The sequence below is a fragment of the Chrysochloris asiatica genome, unplaced genomic scaffold, assembly GCF_000296735.1.
Source record: "Chrysochloris asiatica unplaced genomic scaffold, ChrAsi1.0 scaffold00165, whole genome shotgun sequence".
Classification (NCBI taxonomy): domain Eukaryota; kingdom Metazoa; phylum Chordata; class Mammalia; order Afrosoricida; family Chrysochloridae; genus Chrysochloris; species Chrysochloris asiatica.
Genome location: NW_006408683.1, coordinates 2,580,259 through 2,590,385, shown reverse-complemented (window position 1 = coordinate 2,590,385; position 10,127 = coordinate 2,580,259). Strand labels below are relative to the sequence as shown.

Below are 10,127 nucleotides of genomic sequence, written 5' to 3'. Positions count from 1 at the left end.
GGCATATGCATAAGAACACCCACACTTTCAGATAATACCCACTTGACCTGGCTTTAATGACTGGATGAACAGAACTCAACTAGAAGAAGAAAGAAGAGGGGGAAAAAAGTAATCTGACACAATGTGATGAACTTGACCTACACCTATGGATGCAGTTGGTCAAAAGAGGGAACAAATCTTTACAGCGAGGATCATTCCCACCCCCTTGCTACATAGGGTAGACAGGGATGGGCAACTTGGACATTGGCTACCCAAAATGGGGGGCTACAAAGGCAAAAAGCTTTCAAGAGGGATCCTAGATCAGAGGGTGTGGAGGAAGGTAGAATCTCCACTGAGTAGCATCCAATCTGTCTGGGCGGGGCTGATGAAAGGAGATGGGGATAGGTCTCTTGTGATACAATAGTGAATAATTGCTGTCAGGACTGAATGTGAGGGTTGGAAATGTAAAGGTAGACGTTGTGTAACAAAAGGAGGGGAGCGATTGACTTGGCAGTCCAGGAGCGCAGGTCCCTGGGACCATCAAGGGAGAAGAGTGGAGTGCGGGGCCCTATGCAGAGAAGCACTGATGCCAGTGATGGCAGTAGAGACATGACATGGAGAAATGAAGAAACTGGGGACTCTAGACCCAGAGAGGGAGAGGGGTTATGTTCTGCTACCCGGGGGGCAGGCTTGCCGGATATACCCTTTGGTTGTTTGATGATGCATGGAGGGAATTGTAGCCATGGCAATGAAATGATATACGATAAGATGAATGTAAAGCTAATGTTCTCCCATGTAAAGTAAAACATTATTCACAATACACATAAAAGAATTTCAAGAGGTGATCCCAGGTGTCAGTTGCAACTTACACAAAAGGGACTAAGAATTTTATAAGCTTCTCCATCATTGTTGTTTCTTATTTTTTCATAACGAAAAAACTAAAAAATTATGTACCAAATCTATCAAATTATTTTATATACATAAATAAAGATTATGCCTAGAATAAAAAAAAATGTAGGTTCACTTTGCTCCACTCTGGACTGCACTGGCACAGAGTAGGCACCCCATAAGAGCTGATGCCTTCTAGCAGAATGTGGGACTCGATCCAGAGAAGCAGCGATACCAGAGATGGAGGCAGAGATGGGGACATGGAGAATGGGAACAGCTGAGGATTCTAGACTTATGGAAAGAGAAAGGCTGTGTGCTGGCAGTCAGGAGGCAGGCTTGCAGACTGTGCCCTTTGGTTGTTTAAATAATTTATATTCCTGACTGTTTTGGTGTACATCCCCCCCAAAAAAACAGGAAATAGAAACAAATACTGTTGAATGATGATGCACGGAGGAGATTGTTATCACTGAAATGAAATGATGAATGTAAAGCTAATGTTCTCCCATGTAAACTATCACTCAATTCACAGTAAAAACTTAAAATAATACATCCCCTAATTCTGCTTCTGAACATTCTGATTCTATAGATCTGAAGTATGATTTGAAAATATAGAGCATTGGTCCTCAACTTTGGGAGAGAATCCAAAACTGATGACCAGAGACTCTGGTTTTAATTTGGTCTGGAGTATGGCCTAGGCATTGGAGTTTTTAAAAGCTCCCCAGTGATTCTAATATGCTACTCTGATTGAGGATCACTGATGTTGGCAGGATGGTTCCACATCAAGTTTGGTAAATACTAGCATGTATCCTATGCCCCAAGAATGTTGGATGATTTTTTGATACACAGCACTGACCTGTAGTCCATCTCCATGTGATGATGCCTCATGATGTCCTCAATGGCAGATAAGTTTTATTTTTCATGCCAACTCAGGTTAGTTGGTAGTAGTAGCCTGGTGACTATGCTGCAAATAATCATAAAGTCTAACCTGAAAGTGGGTTATAATCAGTTAGCATTAGTAATGGATGCCACAGGCAGGGAAGGGGAGGAGTACTACATGCGTGTCTGACCTTGTCCATACTTGTGGAAATTTAACAGCAGTGAACTGTGATGTATTATACTCCTGCATCCCTTCCCTTTAACTAGTGGGTTCTGTTTTCTGGTATCTACCCTACTTTACTGTGTAATGAGCTTCTATTAAAATGTGTATGTAGATACACATTTCAAAACTCTGCTCCTCAGTTGATTTAATAATGCCCTCTGAACTATTGCTTTTATCTTTTAGTTCCTGTATCATATTGTTATTAGACTTGTTTTTATGTTTCTCTTCCACACTAAACTATAAGCTTCTTTACAATGATCATATTAGTTGTGTCTCAGCATTCTATCTGGCACTTGCTATTAATTGCTACTGAGCCAGACCCAAACTCATGGTGATTATATTGCAGAACCAGATGAAACGCAGCCCAGTCCTGCACCATTCTTAGGTTCAGTGTGGGTTGAACTGTTGTAATCCATAGAATTTTTATTGGTTGATTTTCAGAAGTAAATCACCAGGGCATCATGTCTAGTCTATCTTAGACTGGAAGCTCTGCTGAAGCCTGTTCAGCATCGTAACAACCTGAGAGTCTCCACTGACAATGCGCTTGAGGTGCATGGACCAGAAATCAAGCCCAGTTCTCCTTTGTGGAATGTGAAAATTCTGCCACAGAACTACCAATGACTCATATGTGACACTGTGTTGTTATGTGCCGTGGAGTCGGTTCCGACTCATAGCGACCCTGTACAGGGTTTCCGAGGCTGTAAATCTTTACGGGAGCAGAAAGCCTTCTCTTTCTCCTGCAGAACAGCTGGTAGTTTCGAACTGCTGACCTTGCGGCCCGCAGCCCGATTCGTAACCACTACGCTACCAGAGCTCCTTCATGCATATTTAATAAAAATTGGTTGACCACAATTGAATTTTTTGTTTCTAAGATTAGTGATTGTGAAAGATGCTACAATACGTCGTCTAAGATGTACTTTTTGAATCAGATTTTTACATCTGTAAGTGGAATGATTAAATATCTGTGTCCTAGTCCATATTCCCATTACTTGCTGGCTACTTTTGTCTTGTCACTGCAAACAAAATGTTAAAACCCGATTACTATATTCCACCTGGCCCCAGTGCCCAGAAATTAAAACTACCTCTAGCTTTTCCTGTAAATTGCGTGCTTTAATGATGCTTCAAAGCTGTGATGTAAGAATCATCTCTATCTCATTCCTACTCTTACCTATTCCTGTCTTCCCAACATCACACTAGTTATTAAAACATGTCTTCAAAGAGTTTGTTTTTGCCTTATGATTAAAGGATGATACAATGCTCTGACTGGTATTATTGTCTTAATCTGTTGAAAATGCCTCATATGAAGTACAAAATAACAGGTTTTTTTTTATGTTTAGAGAAGAAATGATATATTAAGTCCTTGACTTTCTCTTTCAGATTGATGCCTCATCATTTACAATGACATTCTTTGGTCAAGGATATAGCCAAGGCCTTGCTACTGATAAGAGCAAACCAAATATCAGAATTTGTACTCAAGTGAAAGGACCAGGTATTTGGGCTCTGAATTCAGATTGCTTTGGTGTTTTACATTGTCTTAAGTTACAGACCTCTATGCTATTACAATGTTATTTTAAAGCCATAATTGTTTTAGAAATATATTTGCGTAAATTATTTAAGTAAAAGGGAAGAGTGAAATTATCACTATAGTTGAATTAGTGAATCCCTACCTCTGGTTTTCTTTTCAGGTGTGACTAATAATTCAAATGGCAGATATCATTTATCATATTCTAATTAGAAAAGGGGCTGGTTGATGTTTACTTGTTTTATTCTCATAGTCAGGAGTCACTTTAAAATAGCATTATTATAACAGAAGTTAAATCTTGACCAAAGCTTCTTTTAACTCTGAACCAAACCAGACCTACTGCCATTGAACCAATTCTGATTCATGGTGACCCTATATAGCATTTCCAAGACTATAAATCTTTACAAGAACAGGCAACCTCAACTTTCTCACTTGGAGTAGCTGGTGAGTTTGAACCACCAATCTTGCAGTTAGCAGCCTAACTCGCAGTGCTGCAGTGCTCCCTTGGAATCAATGTTGTTGTTGTTAAGTGCCGTCAAGTAGGATCTGCCTCATAGCAATCCTGTTCCAAGGAACGGTTGGTGAGCTTGAATCACTGACCTTGCAGTTCAAACCGACTTTGCAATCCAACGCATTAACACCACACTAGGACTCCTGAAATTCTTATTAAAATCTATGTGCACATCTGAATTTTTCTTGAGAGAATGCTAAAAGGATTTATAGCTCAAAAATTTTTAGGACTATTTGCTGTGAAGCTTTAGGGAACTATTTAGAGACAGTCCTTACGTGTGAATTATAATTCAATTTAGTTCCCAACATCCCTGAGATACCATAGGGGTCTGTTTTGCAGTTTTATTCTAGTCAGATGGCAATGGTATCTCTGCAGCTTAACTTCTTTTCAAATTCCCAAATGACTTTTTAAGATAAGTTGACTTTGTGTTTATTCTTTGGCAGAAATGTAAATACTAATATTCTCATTTCATTATGTTGTTGTTGTTAGTTGCTGTCAAGTTAAATTGATTCTGACTCATGGTGAATCCTATATTTGCAGAGTAGGACTATTTCATAGGGTCTTTAAAGCCATACACTTTTGGAATCAGATCACTAGGCCTTTGAGGTGCCTCTGAGTGAGTTCAAACTGCCAGCCTTTCAACTAGTAGTAGGATGCTTAACCATTTGCACCATCCAAGGACTCCTTATGGATGTCTGTTTCAGTCCATTGTTTTATGAAATGAATTGTTTTTTAAGTGAAGTATGTGAATGCAGGTAGGGGTCAGTATAGTGTATTAGTGGAAAAGATAAAGGTGCCATTGAATTGTTCATTTTTATTATTGCCAAGAAGTGGTCCAATGTAGTGGGTAAGAGCATAGACTCTGGAATCTTTGGGTGGAACTCTCTTGCTAACTGCAAGGTTGTATGTTCAGGTTCACCCAGAGGTGCCTTGGCAGAAATGCCTATCAATCTACTTTGGGAAAATCAACCATTGATAAAACCATATTGAACACAGTTATACTCTGACACACCATGAGTCAATTCAATGGCACCTTTTTTTTTCCCGAATAGATTTAAAGCTCTTACTACATTTTGAGTGCTTTGTAATTGCTACATAAGTGGTGTTACTATTTTTCAAGAGATTAGAGTATATAAGCAGACTTCAAAAAAATTCATGGAAAATGAAATGAAAACAGAATTTTTCCACAAACTTTTTGAAGTCCCCTCACATATTGAAAATATCTATATTCCGTATTCTAGAGTGAGCTATAAAATCTACTTGTGATTGTTATTGAATGTATTACTCATTAATATTTCCTTTTTCTCCAACCCATTTTCTCCAGAGGCCGGCTATGTTGCTACTCCCATAGCCATGGTTCAGGCAGCCTTGACTCTTCTCAATGATGCCTCTGATCTTCCTAAGGTGTAAGTTTTTTTCTACTCTAATTCGAAGATCCTTTTCTCAATTTGTGTTCCGTTTTAGTGTTTTAAAATTTGATTTTCACACTTTGGGTCTGTACATTTATTATTCCTCTGAGTTGGACCATTCCTTACCAACTTCTGGAAAAAACTGCAGAATAAATAAGAAGAGATAAAAAAGTTTGAAAGCCATGTAAGCTGGCTCCTATTGCTTATATAAATAGCTCACGTCCAGAGTCAGTCATTCAAAGTAGGTTCCTGTTGTTAAAGAGTGTTCAGCTGAGATTAATAGGAGTCTCTAATCAGTGCTGAATGATAGGTAATCAGCTAGCCATCGGGGCCCTGTCTTCCAAGAATGAATTGAGTCACAAAATCCTGGCTAGATGTTTATCAATGCAGGGGCTGGGAACCTTTTTTCTGCCAAAATTTATAACATCATTTGTGAGCCACATAAAATTGCTAATTTAAAAATTAGCCTGCTCTATTTGGTCAAACACTCACCCATAATGTGATGGCTGGATTCCTGGTATGGTGGTGCAGATTAATGCCCTGGACTGAAAAGTTGGTTTGAACTGCAAGGTTGGCGATACACGTTCACCAGCCGCTCTTTGGAAACCGAATACAGTGTCGCTATGGGTCAGAACTGATTCAACAGCACTTAATAACAACAATGTGATGGCTGGAACTGCAGTTGCCATGGTAGGGCCAGACCAAATGATTTTGCATAAGGCCCCACCCCTGCTCCTAATGGACTGTCTTAATGCATTTAAGCTGTTACTCTAAAACTAAGTCAGCCTTACACATGAGCATAAACCTCCAGGATTAGAAATAAATTAAACATAGCCTAAAGCATTATCAGGAGTCCTGGTGTGGCACTGTGGCTTAATGTGCCAGACTGCAAAGCCGGTTGAACTGCAAGGTCGGCAGTTCAAGCTCACCAGCCGCTCCTTGGAAACATCCTATACAGGGTTGGAACCGACTAGATGGTACTTAACAACAACAAAAAAGCAATACCAAGTGATAAAAATTAAAATATATAGTCAAACCTAATTTAAAATGTTCAAATACTTTGTACTTTGAAAATATTTGGCATTTTACAAATGTTAGCTATTACATTTAAAATGTCTTCTTTTGACATCCAGTTTAAGTCCTGTTTATGTTTTGATAATAGTTGATTACCTGAATTTATTTTGGTTCTGACTCACAACAAACCCTATACAGGGTTTCCAAGGAGTGACTGGAAGGTTGAATTGCCGATCTTGTGGCTAGCACTCCATTGCTTATTCTATAGTGCCACACCAAACAGCAGCTGTTATTTGGATACAATAGAATAAGCACTCAAGGTTGGCAGTTCAAACTCACCAGCCGCTCCTCAGAAACTCTATACAGGGTCTCTATGAGTTGGAACTGACACAAACAGTACTTAACAACAATGCTTTATGTCCCTCTGACACACCTAATGATGGGAAACAGTCTCACTAGGAACTGAACCAATCTAGATGGACTTGTCTAGGGTGCTGGCTTCCTCCTGAACAATAGTTGCTTATTCATTTAGCTGATTTTAGGAATTGAATCCAAAACAATCCATGATAGGATCAAGAGTCAAGTTTTAATGCATTCTGAAATGATTCGATACCTACTCACACTAGCAGAAGAAAGGTCTGTGAGAGACTGGTCTGTGTGCTATTTTACCTTGTTGTTATTTTACAGGGGCGGGGTCTTCACACCTGGAGCAGCTTTTTACAGAACGAAGTTGATTGACAGACTCAACCACCGTGGCATTGAATTTAGTGTCATTAGCAGCTCTGAAGTGTGAACATTTGAAGAATTAAACAGTGTCATAAAATGCATGCATTAATAGCTGCTTTATTTAGTATTTGAAATTCTTTTATAAGCCTGTGTGACCATATGTGGAGAACTGTCAAATCTAAAATATCTACTCATTAAAAGCAGGAAAGTGAACTAGCTTACCCTAAATTTAAAATCTCAGCTGATTTTGTAATTTTTATTGCTTAATAAGAGAAAGATATAATATTATACTTTTTCATTGAAGTGCTAATGATGAATTTTTATAAATGAGCGGGCAGATCAGATGGTGGAGTGGGTATTGTTCATTCTCTGTGTTGCTACTCAAATTCCTCAGTGAGGTTATTCATCAATGGCAACTGCTTTCTTTGTCAGGATATTGAATGGACTTTAATTTCCAGGTTACCCTACATAGTGTGTGGGCCTTTGTTAAATGAAACCTCACTTTTTGCTATCTTAGTCTAGTTTTTACCTATCTGCACTGAGTGATTTTGGACTCTTGCTTAAGTTGAATAATAAAGGGTTATCAATTGAATGGTGGTTTTGTGTATGAGCCTGCCTAGATATTTGCATAATGCTAAAAGTATGATTCTTAAATGGTTTGACCTATTTATTGCTAACAATTGAGTTTGTTTTTCTTTCTTTCCCTGGTTCTTTATTTGTATTTTAAGTTTTCAGCTTATAAGTTTCTATTTGATTATAACTGCCTAAACAGTGAAAGCAGAATTTTTTCTAAATTTTGTATTTTAAGTTTTCTACCCTTTAAAATGCATTAACCCTAAAATCTGGCTTAATGCATTTGTGCTTTTGTAATAAGCATTTAATAAACACATACATAGTGTTTTGTGCCATTCATTAGGTAAAGAAGACAGCATTTACCTTCTTGGATTTTTTTTTTTCACACTGAAGTGAGAAGCATATAAATACAGGAACATTATTTGTGCTCGGAGCCCTTTCTGTGCTGCCTGTATAAAGTAAGAAGGAGCTTATTTGTAGTACTGTTCACTCTGACTTGGCCTTCTCTGACTTTGCATGATCATGGAGCAATCCTGGCCTACTTAACTATAGATAGGAATTTTGATCTCTATTCTGCCCTAACTTGAGGGGCTTTAGAAAAGGTTTTATTTTCTTTAAAATAGGTCCCGTGGCTAGCTGCCTATCAGAATCACAAAACAATAGCAGGTTCCCTAGAGGAACCTGAAGATTTGTATTAGGAGGTTTGGGGATTGGTGCTTAGGACCTGCATTTGGGAACCAGTGAACAAGACTACATGGTTTGGGATCCAGTGAACAAGGCTGCTTGTTTGGACCTGCACAAGGCTTCATGAATGGTGGGGTTCCTTCCAGTGTATACTTTGAACTCTTAATGTGCTCTCTCCTAATGTTGATGTTGACGTACAACATGCAAAGGTGTAGTGAGTGGTAGGACCTTGTTCTCCAGCTTGAGATACCAGTGTGGTTGCATCCTAAGTTTCCTTAGAATCCCCCAAGGCTCCACATGCCCCATTTGCAGAAGGTGTATTACTACCCTTTTGAGGCCTCCCTATCCCCAGCCTGTTCAGTACTTTGAAGCTGAGGTTCCAACAGATAGAAACCATTCCTGCTTCTAGTGAACAGGCAGAGAGAGAACTAGAAAGTCTGATCATCCTCTACTGTTTCTTCTTCTCACTGACTGACTGTTTAGGATTCAGTGCTGCTCTTGCTGGTCCCTAACCTTGCCATCACCATGAGGAGTTCCACAGGTGGATTCCAAGGTTACTGGTATTCTTAGTTCTGTGTGTACACTCAGCCAGTACTTGAGTTGCAAGAGAAGTTCAAACCTCCGTATGCCCTTGGTCCCTGGTATTAAGATGAAATGTGTCTGCCAATAGAGCTTATGTCATAGATTTGAGTTCTCTAACTTAAGATTTTAAGGAGCATGGATTGATATTATAATCTTCTATTTCCTTGTAGAATACTTCTTATGAAAATCAGTCCAGGACCAGGACCAGTCCTATGTATTAAGGCAGTAGGTTCTAGAATCAACAGTTATGGCTTAACAATACCTGGACAAGTAATTTAACCTTTAAACCATATAAGCTTATAGAATTGTGAGGATTGAATGAGCTAACAGATGTTTACCACTTTGATTAACGTCAGGAACATGATCATACAAGTTAAGTTTCCCATCACTCATCTGTAAGTTTTTTGTACTGTGGTGGCTTGTATGATGGTGGAAGCAATGCCACTGATACTATAAAAACCAGCGGGGACACTCGTAGTGGGCAGGTTTCAGTAGAACTTCTAGACTAAGACAGACCAGGAAGAAGGAGAGGCAGACCTCTTCTGAATGGTTAGCCGCTGAAAACCTCATGAATAGCAGTGGAACATTGTCAGACACAGTGTCAGAAGATGAGCCTCTAAGGTTGCAAGGCATCAAAATTCAAAGTAGAGTTGACTGTAATGATGTGAATGGAGCAAAGTTTCCACGACTTCATTTATTGTGGCACAACTCAAAATGGGAAGAAATAGCTGCAGCATTCATTATTAATAATTTGAACATGGAATGTACCATTTACGAATCTAGGAAAATTGTAAGTTGTCAAAATATGAAATGGAACACATAAAGATCGAAATCCTAGGTATTAGCTCAAATGAACTTGTATTGGCCATTTTGAATCTGACAAGCGTGTGGTTTACTGTGCTGGGAATGTCAAATTGAAAAGGAATGACATTACATTCATGCTCACAAAGAGCATTTCAAAATCTGCCTTGAATTGCAGTACTGTCTGAGATAGGATGATATCCGTATACCTACAAGGAAAACAAATTAATACCACTAATGATCAAAAATTTATGTTTCAATCACTAAAGCTAGTGATGAAGAAATTGAAGAATTCTGCCACCTTCTTTAGTCCAAAATTGATCAAGATGTATTGTTAAT

At 38.8% G+C, this 10,127-nt stretch overlaps 1 protein-coding gene across 1 annotated transcript in view; it reads left to right on the top strand.

Annotated features, from left to right (window-relative positions):
- SCCPDH (saccharopine dehydrogenase (putative)) overlaps positions 1-7,368 on the top strand; it is a 90,262-nt gene extending 82,894 nt beyond the window's left edge. Inside the window, exons 10-12 of the mRNA XM_006871268.1 lie at positions 3,344-3,455; positions 5,324-5,405; positions 7,110-7,368. Coding sequence (XP_006871330.1) covers positions 3,344-3,455; positions 5,324-5,405; positions 7,110-7,215 — 300 coding nt within the window. The 3' untranslated portion in view covers positions 7,216-7,368. The remainder of the gene's footprint in view (positions 1-3,343; positions 3,456-5,323; positions 5,406-7,109) is intronic.
- Positions 7,369-10,127: the final 2,759 nt, after the last annotated feature.